The sequence below is a fragment of the Vulpes lagopus genome, chromosome X (genome assembly GCF_018345385.1).
Source record: "Vulpes lagopus strain Blue_001 chromosome X, ASM1834538v1, whole genome shotgun sequence".
NCBI lineage: Eukaryota > Metazoa > Chordata > Mammalia > Carnivora > Canidae > Vulpes > Vulpes lagopus.
This window is the reverse complement of record NC_054848.1, coordinates 26,946,478-26,962,273: the sequence shown is the minus strand read 5'-3', so window position 1 is coordinate 26,962,273 and position 15,796 is coordinate 26,946,478. Positions and strand designations below refer to the sequence as shown.

The window sequence follows — 15,796 nt, the reverse complement described above, 5'->3', positions numbered from 1 at the left end:
GGTCTTGATCTCAGTGGCCATGAGTTCAAGGTCTGCATTGGGCTCCATGCTGCTTGTGGAACCTACTTTTAAAAAATGGTTTGCACGTTTTCATGACTGGAAATTTAAACAGAGGGGCTAGAGGAGGTTTTTCTTGGATTGTTGTAATTTAGGTTTCCTGTCTTCTCTTCAAAAGGACTTTGGATACAGTGGTGCAAGGTTAATATTTCTAAAATCCCACTTTGTGTCTTTCCCCTGTTCTAAAGACTCCAGTGCTTCCCACTGCCTTCAACAGCACGTCCTTACAGGTTCATCTGGTAGTCAGAGCCCCGCCTCCCTTCCCAGCTTGGTCACAGTCGTCATAATTCTGCTCACAGAACACGCACCCTTCTTCCAAGCACTCTAGTGTATTGATGCCACCACACATTGGTGCTAGCTCAGTCTTTGCCCTGGAATCGCCCCTCCCATCACTAGCTAGTTATCAGTCCTGTCCATCCCCCAAATGATAGTCCAGGTTCCTGATCCTCTAAGGCACTTTCCCTGAGCATGCTTATATGAAAATGGCATTCCTCAGAATCCCATCAGCATACCGTCTATAGTCTGTAACTATAATGTTTGTATTTTACATACTGTGGTCTCTTACTGGCTAACTGTATGTGTGAATGCCGATGGGCAGGCCTGAAAGTGGTCTCCCTAACGGCATTGCTAGTTCATTGCAAGTTCATTGAATTTATTGAAGACGCTCCTTTTTTGCCATCCTCTATCATGCGCAAATCACATTTCCTACTATAGTGTATTGTGTGTAGAATCCTGCCAATAGATATTTCTTGCCCATTTGATTGATCAGTGTTCACTTACCTGTTAATGCTGGCCTTCTTTATTTGACAGTTCTATGGCTCTGGACAACATCTTTAGGATGCAAAATCAGGAGGTTTTGCACCAGGCAAAATATTACAAACAATACCCTCAGAGATTTACATTTCACTACTCATGTCATGTCATTTATCCTCCATTTTATTAATTTGGTTCACTTCTAATTCAATTTGCTGTATAGGGCACTCTGATTAGATAAAAGACAATTTATCTTGACCAACCGAAGTTAGTTAGAATGCCTCCCAAATGCCTCCCAAATTCAAGGTAGAACAAGAAATGAATATTGGAAAATTGGAGCAGAAAAAATGCCAAAATATGTATACTGTAAAGTGATTTCACTTTTCCCTTTCCTCTAAAATGTATGGAGGGAGAAAAAACTGTGTCACTTATTTCATTGGGTCATAACATTAAAAGCGATTGTGATATACACAACAAAAACTGGTCTTAAAACTGCCCCAATTATCCTTTGTCAGTATGTGAAATTTACAGAACAATAGGGTTTCAAGAAATGTGAACAATGTAGAATAACAGATCTAATGTTCAACAGCTAAAAATATCAGCGCCCTTTCCGTCAGCTTAGAAATGTATTTGCAAATCATTATCAACAAATTGTAGCCTAAAATTCTTCTTTCTTCTTGACTTTGAAATTATATTTCAAGATCCCCAAATTAGACCACATTATTTACTTACTGGCTCGAGTCACTGAAGGGAGTTTTCATTTTTGCGTGTTAAGGGGTTTATGAAATGACAAATCAGTCCTTTAAGTTTTCTGTGGTGGAATAACTTGGAAATGATCATCATAATCTCTTTTTCAAACACAGGAAAAGATATATTTTTAAAATAATATACCAATAGTTGGATGCCTGGGTGGCTCAGTCGGTTAAGCATCCTAGTCTTAATTTCAGCTCAGATCATTATCTCAGGGTCATAAGATGGAGCCTAGTGTGGAGCTCCATGCTTGGTGGGGAGTCTGCTTGAGATTCTCCCTCTGCCCCTCCCCCTGCTCACGCATGCACTCTCTTTCTCAAATAAATAAATAAATCTTTTTAAAAAAGATAGCATACTAATAGTAGATTAGCTTTATACCACACCATTACAAGAAAAGCTTCAAATTTGTGAGACTTAAGATAAAATTTTTAAAGCCCCCAAATGCCAACAAATAAGAAAAACTTTAATACAAAGAAAAAGAAAAATAAATTCCACAGACTGTCCTATTGGTCTCTGAATTTGATAATAATTGCTTAAATAGCTATCATATTTTTCATATTTAAAGTTAGCCAAAGGATCACTAATTTTTATAATACTAATAAACACTGTTTGAAACAGGGATGTTTGTTCTAGTAATTTCCACACCCTTCCAGTTATAATTCTCTTTCTTGTACCAGTTTCCCCTTATTGTGTCCAGTCGTTTGGCCAGTCAACACCTTCACTCACGATTATCTGTTTACCATATTTCCAGGAAAAGACCAAGAACTGAGGAACGTGTTCCTGCCAGAGAGAATAAGGTATACAAAGGCACACAGTGACCCAAGTCTTGCCTCCAATAGATTCAGTTTTTCTAGTCTTCCTTGTTACCTAGTTCCTCATGATAAAATCCAACTACCTCAAACTGTTTTTTTGAAACCCAACCATAAAACAAGATAAATTCTCTTTTATCTAATCAGAGTGCCTCATACAGCAAATTTAATTCTAAGTAAACCAAATATATAAAATGGAGGATAAATTACACGACATGAGTACTGAAATGTAACCCTGAGGTCTTCCACCAGCTAGCCCAATTGAAGCTTTATTTTATTTCTTTGTCTTTGCTCGTACTTTTCTTTCCCTTATAACGCCCTCCTCCTGACCCAGCCAAATCTTCCAAGGTTCAATTACAGACCATCCCTTCATGAAGTTGTTCTGGAGAATTCCCATGTAACTCTCCAAACGGATTCCTTTCAGTGGTTGTTTCTGTCTTCACCATTTACTTTGGTAATTTTGCTGGACTCATTCTCAGACATACTACTGTCTAGCTTCCTGTTGTATCCTAGGAGGCAGAATAATATGAGCAGCAGCAATTAGCTTGCTATTACCCATTGATTGTGTCCTTCTGGTGGGAGGTACCGGTAGAGCAGAGGGAAGTGAGTGAGTCAGGTGATGATTAGGTCCCTTTACAGCCATAGCTCCTGTCAAGAGGTCCTCTTCCTGCATCTACTTCTTAGATTCTATTAACTGCTCCTTCCTCTTAGCTCTTCCAGTCTTGAGGAGAGGCTTCTCATCCTAATTTGAATGGGTCATTTGTTTATTGCAGGTACTCTGACTAATTAAGTACTTAATTAAATAATTAATTTCCCCTTTTGCATTCCTATTTCAAGTTTGTATCCCATTTCATCTCATCTGTGTAATAATTATGTCATGCTATATTATGCTATAGTATATTCTATTACACTACAGCATATGGACATTGTAACTATCATACTGTACCATATCTCTTAAATGGGCGGGCTCTGGGGCCAAATGTCCTGGATTTGAAGTCTTATACTTACCAGTCTGTGATCTTGGACAAATTGCTTAACTTCTTTATCTTTCATTTTCGTTATCTGTAAAATGGAGATAATAGTACTTATCTCATAGAGTATTATGATGATTACACAGATTATTTTTTTATTGAAAACTTTTATAGTTCTTATGCAACAGGAAGTATTCCATGCATTTTACAAACACGAGCCCTATTAATTATCATAACAAATTTAAGAGGTAGATACTCTTGTGATCCTCATTTTACAGAGGTAGAAGTGAAGAGAAAGGTTAAGTAACTTGCCAAAAATAATAAGCCAAGTATATGGCAGGCAGCCTGACCCCAGAATCCATTCTCTGTGGACTATGGTAGACCATTCCGGCACATAGTTAAGTGCTTAATTAACAACCATTACTGTTGTTTTATTTCCCACTGACTTAGTTGTTTATGAGTCTTTATTTTCTGCTAGATTATGAGTTCCTTAAAGAAAGAGGCCAAGGTTTATTTGTGTATATCTGTTAGGCAAGTGTTTGGCTTATAGTTGCAGGTTAGTAAGTGTTAATGGAACTAATAATTAGTTGTTTCTCGGGTATGGTTCAAGGCCACACTAGCCTTGGGAATAGCTAATGCTTAGCTAAAACTGTAAATGGAATTTGAGATCCCTACAGCCATTGTTGTTGCCAGAACTGCAGCTTCCTCTTTTAATTCCAAATTCTAGGATGATTTACCACTTTCTCTGTAGCTTCCTTGCTTTACTTCTGCCCATTCACGATGACTTTGCTGCCCCAGTAACCATTGGTACTGATACGGTCCCATCTCAGACTGTAACTGTTTCATTCTGTTTTTCCTGACCAGAAGAGATTTTGCCCCCCCCAAAAAAAGATCTTTTAGCTTCATGATTGCTACAGAAAGAGATTTAGAGTAAATTCTCAGGAACTAAACAAGAGGCATTTGATTGACATAATATAGTTTGTGTTCAAAAGTGTTTTTCCCATCACTAGCTGATTAGTGCTTCAGACAAGATATGCAACTTTTATTCTCTGCTAACTTCAGGGTTGAGGTCAGGATTGGCTATATAATTTGTGGGCCCCAGTAAAACTTGAAAATGCAGGGGCCCTTGCTAACAAAAATGATAAAGAATTTCAAGATGGCAAAGGCACCACAGTAACCAAAGCATGGGGCCCTTCTGTGTGCAGAGCACAGTACAACTATACAAGTTGCACACTCATGAAGCTGGCACTGATTGAGGTCCTGGCCTGTCCAATGGAATATTTTTTACTTAGTTTTGCTATCTTCCTCATTCTGAAAACTTGCCAAAAAGTTTCTTTTGCCATATCTTCCAGGAAGCCTAGTGGTTGTCATGTGTAAAGAATTTTTGGTGGCTTGCTTTGATAACCTAGTATTCTTGAGCTACATGTGTAGAATAGAACCTCACCATTACCATATAACAGATTTAAATCATCTTTCTTTCCTCCAATTAAATTCTAGGCTCATTGAAAATAATGGCCATATCCTTCTTTTTTAAGCAACAGTGTTTTTTAATAGAAGTGCTTTTAAAATACTAATTTACTTGAATCTTAGGAAGGATATTAATGATGTCCAGAAACTGTCAGTTATACATCTAGGTGGCAGTATCATGGAATAACTATGTTATGTAGATCTGAAGCATTGATGAGAGGTTTAGGGTCAAAAAAGTGCAAAAGTGTGTATATTAGTTAGGGCTTGAGATTAAATATCCCAAAACAGGATTAAGTAGGAAATTATTTTATTTGGGGAAATATCTTTGTGAAAGGATGTAGGGAGAAAGTCAAGGAAGGTGGGAGAGCCCCTGGATCAAAATGCAAGCCTGACCCCAAGTGAAAGAAAGTGGGAGAAGTTGTTCAGAAGCATCCCAGTGTGCAATAGATCTAAGGAAGATTCAGCAGAGCTTTTAGGGAGTCACTGAGCCCAAGTCAACCAGAGGAGCCCTATGTCGCCCAAAAAAAGGACTGCTTTAGAATCATTGTCACATTCAGTCATTGGTGGGGAGCAGTCTGCAGGCTTCTCTTCAATGGAGTGATGCGTTTCCAAAGGCAGCAGCTGGGGTCTCTAGTCAAGTCCTAGTTGTAAAAGGTTTGCACGTTTTCATGGCCACCACAGTGGTCTTAGCAGCAGTGGTATTTAAAGCCTGGTAAGCATAAAACTACTAGAAGAAAACATGGGCAAAGCTTCTTGACATTAGTCTGAGCATTGATTTGATTTTTTTGGAAAATGACACCAAAATCATAGACAACAAAAGCAAAAATACATTGGTTGGAGTGCATCAAATAAAAAAAGAAGCTTCTGCACACCAAAGGAAAAAAAAAATCAAAGAATGAAAGGCAATCTACAAAATGGAAGAAAATATTTACAAACTGTCTATCTGATAAGGGGTTAAGATCCAAAAATATATAGGGACCTCCTGCAACTCCATAGCAAAAAAACAATCAGAATTTAAAATGGGCAGAAAACCTGAATAAATAATTTTCCAAACAAGATATCTGAGTGGCCAGCAGGTACATGGGAAAGGTGTTTAACAACATTAATCATCAGATAAATAAAAATCAAAACCACAGTGAGGTATTACCTCCCACCTGTTGGAAATGGCTATTAAAAAAAAAAAAAACACCGAGAGATTATAAGTATCAGTGAAGGTGTGGAGAAAAAGGAACTCTTGTACACTGTTAGTGGCAATGTAAATTGGTACAGCCATTATGGAGAACAGTATTGAGGTTCCTCAAAAAATTAAAAATAGAGTTATGATGTGATCCAGCAATCCAACTTATATATATAGATAGATAGATAGATAGATAGATACAACTTTATGTATATATATACAAATATTATGTATATATGTATATGTGTATATATCTATATATATATATATACATATATATATATATATATATATCTCCAAAGGAAATGAAATCAGGATCTCGAAGAGATATCTGCACTACCATGTTCATTGCATCAGTATTCACAATAGCCAAGATATGGAAACAACTGAAATGTCCATCAACAGATGAATCCATACAGAAAATATGGTATATGTATATATACAATGGGATATTATTCAGCCTTAAGAAAGAGGGAAATCCTGCCATTTGTGATAACATAGATGAACTTGGAGGACATTATACTAAGTGAAATAAGCCAGACACAGAAAGACAAATACGATATGATCTTACTTATATATGGACTCTTAAAAAAAAGCAAAACTCAGAGAAACAGAATAGAATGATGGTTGCCAGTGGCTGCAAAATGAGGGAAATGGGACAGTATTGATCATAGGGTGCAAACTTTGAGTTTTAAGATGAATAGCTTCTAGAGATCTAATATATAGTATGGTAACTACAGTTAAAAATAATGTTATACTTGATATTTGCCAGAAGGATAGATCTTAAGTGTTCTCATCACATACACACAAAAGTAACTGTGAGATAATTATGATATTAACTAATTTGATTGTGCTGATTATGTTGCAATGATACATATATCATAATATCAAGTTTCATGCCTTTTTAAAAAGATTTTATTTATTTGAGAGAGAGCAAGAAGGCAAGCAGGGGGAGGAGCAGAGGGGAAGGGAAAAAGGGAGAAAGAATTTCAAGCAGACTCCTTGCTAAGCACAGAGTCCCAATGTGGGGCTCGAATCCATGATGCTGAGATCATGACCTAAGCCAAAACCATGAGTTAGACACTTAACCTACTGAGCCACCAAGGTGCCCCAGGTTGTACACCTTTATATAGAATTTCTATTTGTCAAACTTACCCAAATAAAACTTTTAAAAAAGTTTTTTTTTAAAAAAAGAGTCTTAGAGACAATTTAAATATATATATATATGTTTTTTGTATAATTTAGGCAAAATCATGTTGAGGACCTTGTAAGTTCCACTTCATTCAGAAGACCCTCCTTAATCCCTAAATGTGGTTAGCTATCTGTCCTGTATGCTTTGATAACTCCCTGTGGTTCCCCTACCATAACACTCACCTCAGCTTATTGTAATTGCTTATTTACTGCTGGTCTTAACTACTAGTTTGTTTTCTCCTTGAGAGGAATAATTTTTCCTCCTTCACCTCCCATGATAGAATGGGAAGTGATAATAAAAGCATGGCAAAATGGGTCACCTGGATGGCTCAGTCATTGAGCGTCTGTCTTCAGCTCAGGATGTGATTCCAGGGTCCTGGGATTGAGTCCCACATCGGGTCCCCCACCAGGGAGCCCGCTCCTCCCTCTGCATATATTTCTGCCTCTCTTTGTGTGTCTCTCATGAATGAATAAGTAAAATCTTTAAAAAAAATTTTTTTTAAATTATTTTAATGTGGCAAAATGGTAACAATTGGTGAACCGAGGTGAAGGATACATGGGAGTTCTTGGACCATTCTTGAGATTTCTCAGTAAGTTTTAAATTATCTAAAAATGAAATGCTTTTTAAAAAAGTATTTCTTGAATGAATGGAGGACAAAAGGATAACCCCAGTTAGAAGGTGTTTTTGAAGAAGTTACCAACAGAGATGCTAGGAGAACATTCAGAGAAGAAGTAGTGAAGTTATACCAAGTAAGAAAATATCTAAGATAGCATGAAATGTAAGTGTGAGGGAGTGGAGGACAGTAGAGATGGCTTTGGATTTGGCCAGTCTATTTGGAGAGGCAGCCAAATGCAAGAAAAGAAGCCAAGAATTAAGATGCTTAGTGAGGCAGTTGGAAGCTAGACATAGGAGTAGTATCCTCATAGGGAAAACTTCAATTACTGGAAAGGTTATAATTTAGGGTCTACCTGCCTCAAATGCTTTTTTTTTTCCATCCACAAAGTGGTTCAATAAACTATTTCACCTTGTCCACCTTCGATGTTAATTGTTTAAGGTTGTGAATAAAAGAGTAGAAGGTGTACATTTTTACATTACGAGTAAGCTTAAGTTGTGTTTGTGTCCTGAAAAAAGCAGCAACTGAAAATCACAGTGGGACTTTGTTCTAAATATAACTATGTGAAGATATAAAAAGTTTGTTGTTAAGGTCTTTTCTTAAACATGTAAATACTAAATATTCAACTAAACCGTAGAGTTTTCTATTTGAGTATTACTTAGGTAGAATTCTGTTTTACCAAATATAATAACCAAGTGTAATTCTTTCTAAGAGCCTAAAATGACCTACTTAGAGTATGTGTAGTTTCATTGTTTAACTCCCTTTTTCATAGGATTGCTATTTATAACCACTTCCTTCAACCCTGGGGGGATTTAGGATTAACGACTTCTGATTCACTTTGTATTTGAAGATTTTTTTTTCCTTCCATCTTTGCTCAGCTAGTGGAATCCATGATGAATTCTCATCTCCAAGGGGTAAGCTGTTTTTAGTAAAGCCCAGTAGCTGGCTTATGACTCCTTAGAAATAGCATTGATTCCTTCCTTCTCTCGTGTTTGTTTCTTTCAGAATGATAGAATCCACATAGATATGCTCAATTATCATGCTTAGGTACTGTTAAGCATGTAATGGTTTGAGTTTTGTTCACTTAAGTTTTATGTGTAATGAATATCTGCGCTCCTATCAGAAAAAGAAGCATAAATAGCATTCTACTTGTTTAGCGTGACAAATACAGACCACTACAGCTAGAATGAAGAAATTGAACAAAAGAAGAGGGGGCCATTTGAGGATGAGGATTAGAGTAGAAGGAGTGTTCTGGAGAGAGAAGCATCTGGTAAGAGCACCAGATAGGGGGCAAAGAACAGAATTACATAGATGGGTATTTTGGAGGTGGGTATTTTGAGTAATGATTAGATCTAAGCTGTTCTCCCATCCGTGGGTGGCTCAGTGGAATAGAGATGAAGGTCATTCTACTTGAAAAGTTAGGAGATTATAAAACCAAGTTGTCAGGTGAGAGAAATTATAATAGCAAATAGAAAATGCTCAAAAGAAAACCAAATGAAACGAAAAAAAATCATTCTTTTTGTTGCATGTATGTGTTCATTAGCAAGAAAGTCTGTCACTGTTTTTGTAATATCTTAATTTTAAAAAATATTTAAATATGCTGTATTCAAGTCCTTTCCTTTATTCCTGGAAAGAAAATCAAAGGAGAAAATTCCCGTTCTGCTCTACTGAGAAATCACTATTTAATGAGTATATTAGTGTCTGATAAATCCCATAGCAATATATATTATTATTGTACAGTTTCTTTTTAGAAATGAACCTTTGTATGTATTGACCAAAGAGTGGGATAGAGTTACAATTTTGTTTTGAAATTCTTTAGAAATACATAGTTTTATTACAGCTGTGAATCTCCTTAGGTTTTTAAGAAAGCTGCTTCAAAGGATGTCATTAATAATCTTCTCAGGTGCTTACAAAGCATGTGTCTGTCAGCAAAATTAGAGAATCACCCAACTAGAGAACAGGTTTCACAATACCCTGAGACCTATTTTGTTCATTAGAGAGGAAAATGGGTTGTGTTAAGTCTAAATTGACATGCTTGCTAATTTCAGCAGTAAAAGCTGTTCATTGTGGTCAGGTTTAATTTAGATTAAAGCTGATCAGGTTACTTCTACAACATACTTCTTAAATGAACTTTGTGATCTTAAAAGAAGGGGAAAAGTAAAGCCAACATTGAGAAATATATCCAGAAGAGAGAAACAAAGAATAGCTTGGTTGTTTGACGGTGAATTAATGTTAAATCAAGTGAAAATGATAATAAAGATGATCTTTGTTATATAAAAATGTCCAGACACGCCTGGGTAGCTCAGCGGTTGAGCTCCAGTTTTGGCTCAGGGAGTGATCCTGGGGCCCTGGGATCGAGTCCCACATCAGGTTTCCTGCATGGAGCCTGCTTCTCCCTCTACCTGTGTCTCTGCCTCACTCTGTATGTATATCTCATGAATAAATGAATAAAATCTTTAAAAATAAATAAACATTTCCAAGTATCAAAAAACACAAATTTGCATTTAAATGACACTAAGCATACCTAATCCATTCGTCCACTGTTACACCTATAGTGCCTAGAACAGTGCAGAGCACTTCTGATCTATAAAACAAAAGACTGAGTGAGTAACTGAAAGAATTTTTGTACTTTGCTACCTAGGCTATATACAGTTCCCAGTTAAATTTGAGGAAAATATTTGTCTTTATTGGAGGGTTCTGTTTAAGTCTGTTTTTTAAAAAGTCTATTGCGTGTATTAAATATTTAAGAGTTGGGAATTCCAAAGTACCTCTTAAGCTTGCTGTGTCACAGATGACCAGAGTTTAACATTCGAACCCTGGGAAACATGTTATTTCATAAAATCTATCTACTACTATATGGTTCCTATTTTAAAATGTGTTCGGGACTCTCCAACTGACTTATGCCACTTACTTCAATAGCTGTCTTTGGCAATTTGTTCCATATTTCAAACACTCTTTTGTGTAAAGAAACCATAAAAGTTAGAAACCTGAAAATTGGATTTTTCTTCTGAGCAATCACAGCTTACAAATGTGGAAAATTGGTTAAAAGTTAGCCCCTCCAATGTTTCAATACAGAGAGGGGAAAATGCTCAAAATAGATGTGTAATGTTTGGATAAGTTCTTGCCATTATTTTAATACTACCAAAAGCAATTGAGCTGAAATCACAAGGCCTATCTCCCTACCTGTTCACAAAAGAAACACTGCAAAATGATCAAAACGTGGCCTTTCTAACCCCAAAAATCTTTAGAAAATCAGCGGTGGTCAAAGAGCATAGTGGATAAGTTTCGTGAACATTACTATCTAGCACATTTCATCCCTTCACATTCATTGGCCTCATGGGGTGGTGGAAACAGCATCAGATTTAAAACCATGAAGACTTCTAGCTTAGTTTTTAGTGTGCTTATTAGGATAATAAAATGAGAAAATGTGTGTAGGACTTATAAACTAATAACACATATTCATTATGCTTTCCCAAGTTAAAATGTACATTTTAGAATGAAGACAAAGGAGAGATCTAATTTTTCACAAGCTTCTTTGTCAACATCCTTGGGATATGGGCCCTTTAGTGTAGAGAGAGTAAGGTGACAGAGACACAAGAATTAAGCAAAGAATTTATTAAAATGGAAGATTCCCAGCCCTCTCCCCTACTAATTTATTCATGGGGGTGGGCAGTGAGGCAAAGGAATCAGGTGATTTTTATTGATGGCAATTTTGGGCAAGGACTGAATTGGCTCATCTGCATCACCCTCTCATTTTATAGGTGAGGAATCTCAGGTACAAAGAAGTTAAATAAGTTACATCTCTTAAATCACTTCCATGCTTTTCCTGTTTCTAAAATATACACCTTAATTTTGACACCACACAAAATGAGATTACAAGTACAAATAGCTATCTTTCTTAAATACATTGTCGTAATTCAAAATTGCATTTCTTATTCATGGAACATGTACGTTACTTTAAGTAAACCCAGGTACTCTGAAACAACTCCAGCTAAGCTCTTAAGTAGTGAAGCAAATCTATAATCAAGATTTTCATTTGAAATATTTTTGGTATCCAAGAATGAAACACCTTTCTCGTTGAATTCTTCCCTATAAAGCCTTACACGTTAGAGATTTATAACCAATAACATCTATTTTTTATTTCCAGAAGTGCTTTGGTTGGTTTGAAAATTGTACTTTACTTTGTATCACATAAATGGAATGCACATACATTAGTTTCAGGTGTACAGTATTTAATACAGTGATTCAACAATTCCATACATCACTAAGTGCTTGATTTCTCATTTTTTTAAAGGAAAGTGTTATTATAATCACTAGTTGCATTAAAACAAGACCGGATAGTTAAGCCTACTTCCACTTTGTATTTCCAGCTTCTGCCATGGTCTCTCCCACTACTTGTGAGGTATATGTAGGTAAACAGAATTCTCACTTTTAACATGTGGTTAAATCTGAAAGGTGACCAGCAATGACTCTCCCTATTTCCCCTATCCTTTCCCAACACCTCCCTTTATAAGACAACATGCAGAAAGCTGGCTGGTAAAAAAATACCTTAGGATCCCAACAACCAAGGGCAGCTAACTTGGTCCAACCACAGATGGTGCAGAGATAAGCAGTCTATGTTCCTATTGCTGTGAGCCACTTGGTGGCCCAATCTACCATGCCTTTGCTCATACTTGGCTTGCAAGGTACGCAAAGCCACCATGCACCAGTCAGCAAGGGCAGAAAAGAATGTAGAAAATGTTGAAGTAGGTGTTCATAACCATATGCAGGAAACAAAGGCCAAGACAGAACATGAAACAAATTGGAACAGCCTTGTTCCAGTGGGGTTTTTAAAACTTTGTACAGTGTTTAATCTTCAATTTTTTTAGTTATTTTACTATTTAATTCTATTTTTGTTTTTTCAGCATACCCTGTTAGCAACAGTATGCTGGAAAAATGAAACTATGTTTAATTAAAATTTAAGTTCTGAAAAAAAATAAAAATAAAAGGAATGCACAATGCTGGACAGCCTCAATATTAAGTCATATGTTTCCCTTCAGGCAACCCTGCAGGATTTGGAACAGAGGCGCCCCCAGTTGGAAGAACTCATTACCGCTGCCCAGAATTTGAAAAACAAGACCAGCAATCAAGAGGCTAGAACAATCATTACTGATCGAAGTAAGTCTTTTAAGGACCATGTGAAACTTAAGGAAAGATGCATGAGAAGTTTCAATGATGACTTAAGTTGATTTACCTCTGTTGCATTCATAAAAAGAGTGCAAAATAGTTGTAAATTATAACTCTTGTACTGAGATTTTTCAGTCCATAATGTTATCTTTCCATAACTGAATGTAATTCCACGGAAGAGAGGAAATAAATTTTTCAGCAATCCAGACTTATGTAGATGCAAAGCATGAAGTGGAGGACATGGTGAGCATGGTGTGGCAGTACATTTGCTCCTCACTTGTCATCTCTCTGGGCTAGTGTCCATGGGGATGTCAGTCTCTCTCTCATATCCTTGGTTGTTGGTCCAAGGTGGCAGTGGCTTCCTGGACCATCTTTCATTCCCTTCTGCAGTGGCACTTTCATATCTGCACATCCCTCTGCTACCGTGATGCCCTTGTCGTGCAATAGCAGAAATCAGCATACCATGCCTCCTGCCATACTGGAGTGGGTGGGAATCTCGGGAGGCTCTCTAAGGCCCATCTGCCTAGACATCACATCTACTATTTTCTTCTTTACATGGAGTGATTCAGAGTACCTAGACATAGGGTCAGAAAGAGGAGTAGAGTAAGCAGAAGGGGAAACTACTCTCCTGTTTCCTTCAGAGGCTATCCTCAGGAATGAGGCCCAGCTCACCTCTGCTCTCACTGTCCTGCATCTCCCGGCATCTCCTCCTTTCCCTCTCCCTACTTCTCTTCCAGGGACACACATAAATACTGATTTTTTTTTTTACCTCCCCTGTCATGTCCTCTTTCATTCCTTCCCACAACCAGAGGAATTTTTTTCTAGGGCGGAAATATGGAAATCCTTAATTTCATCAACTTTTTTCCTTCCAAATCTTTCGTCTTTTTCTAAGCCTAGGCTTTTGAGCCTCAAAAAACCAAGAATCTATGCCTTCAAAATTTTCATTGTCTTGTGTTAGCATTTTTCTCGGGAAGTGGAAGCAGAATGCTTTGCCACCAGTATGTTAGAGGAGGGAAAGAGTAACCAGTATAAAGGGTGAATATATAGAAAATATTATTGGTCGTACTTTGTATGTATTAGGTAAATACTTAGTGTTAATAGCTACTATTTATTGAGTTCCTTTTAGATAGCAGATAGTAGGTATTATGGGGTGTGTGGGTGTGTGTATAAAATCTTTATAAAATCTTGTCAGGTAAATTTCATAATCCTTAATTTTATAGATGAAGAAACAGTTTCTGAGAAAGGTTAATCAAATTGCTCAAGTTTACAAAACAAGCAAAGACCACAGCTTGGAATTTGCAAATGTTTCTTTCTGGCTTGAAAGTCTGTGTTCCTTCTAGAATGTTTACCATGTATCATCCTGTTTTTTTTTTGTTTTGTTTTGTTTTTGTTGTTGTTGTTAATGACCTTAATCACTGGGGCTAGGATTAAATACTTTTTTGGTCTGCAAATTATGTATGTTTTGATTCACTTCCTAAAGACATTTCCTCTTTCAGTAGCCATGGTTATTAATTAAAATAGACTTTTCTTGATTTTGAAATTTTAACTCTTTATTGTGGCTCAAACAAGGTATTTGAATATATGATAACATATTAGTTAGGAAGCACTAGCCACTATAATAAGTTAGATCCCAAGTCTTGGTGGCTTACCATAGTAGAAGTTTACTTTTTTTCTGGCACAAAGATAAGCAGCTCTCCATGAAGTCATTCAAGAACTCAAACCCCTTCTGTCTTTCGTGTCCAGATCATCTGAGTCCTGTGCATTTAATGGGCAGTTGAAGAATGAGCATTGTTCATTGGAATTTATTATGAGGCAGGCCTGGAAGGTGGTATATGTGAATTCTGTTCGCAGTCTATTTGCAGGAATTTGTCACATGACCACATCTAACTGCAAGGGAAACTGCAAAATATTGTGCAGTGTTGAGCCTAGGAAGGAGAGAAACTAGTTTGGTAAGAAACTCATCATTCTCTTCCATAGCTAATTTGGACAGGAAGAAGTCACTTAAGTTGTAAAGTTCTGTGTTAGTGATAGAATGTCATTTGTATAACCAGCAAGGCAAGAGCAAAATCACCTTGTAATGACCAACATAGATAGCTCTTCGATTGATGTAGTAGAATGTTCCTGCCTCACGCTGGAACCGTGAGGCTTCTTCATCAGGTTGCAACATACTGGTCCAAAGGAATGAATCTTAGTGAGTGATTTACTCAGTATGAGACTGAATTCTCATTACACAGTTAAGTGATCTGTTTCTTGCTTGAGAAATATGGAAATTTGGCAAAAATGTTTATGCAAATCTGAACACACTGTATAGAAAGTCATTTGTCATTTTACTAATGAAAAATAACTTCTATTTTTTTCCCTAAGAGGAAAATAACACTAATTTATTTTATACTATCCGTTCAACATTGTCTAAACATTTTCCATTATCCCCTGCAATTTTTTTGATGTTATATTGACTTTTTTTCATGATATAGATTAAAATTGAGTGACCGGAGGGCAGATTTTTATCTGCCTGCTAATATCCAGTAATTTAAACAGTTCTGTTCTTCTAAGCTTTTGTCTTTTAGGAATGAATACCTTTATGGATATTTGGAGTATAGTGGAAGCATTCCAATACACATGGTCCAAAAACAGCATTTTCTTAAAAGCCAAGTGTCTGTTGAGACATGTCATGTTGCTTATTAAGAGCCTAAGCCAGAATCTTCGTTCCAAATATGCCTGGAGCCTCTAATGCTGCTACCAGGATAATTCTGACAAGATATGTTTATCTAAACAATGTCATTTGCAGCCCTGCTGTGCTTCAGTTTATCTCTCCATTTGAAATCTATGAAATGGGATGGA

The 15,796-nt window shown here is 36.7% G+C and overlaps 1 protein-coding gene across 8 annotated transcripts in view; it reads left to right on the top strand.

The window, feature by feature from the left end:
• DMD (dystrophin) overlaps positions 1-15,796 on the top strand; it is a 2,057,113-nt gene that overhangs the window by 1,453,157 nt on the left and 588,160 nt on the right. For all 8 annotated transcript variants that reach the window (XM_041741334.1, XM_041741335.1, XM_041741332.1 and 5 more), the window contains one exon: positions 12,829-12,946. In XM_041741334.1, the coding sequence (XP_041597268.1) occupies positions 12,829-12,946 (118 nt within the window). The remainder of the gene's footprint in view (positions 1-12,828; positions 12,947-15,796) is intronic.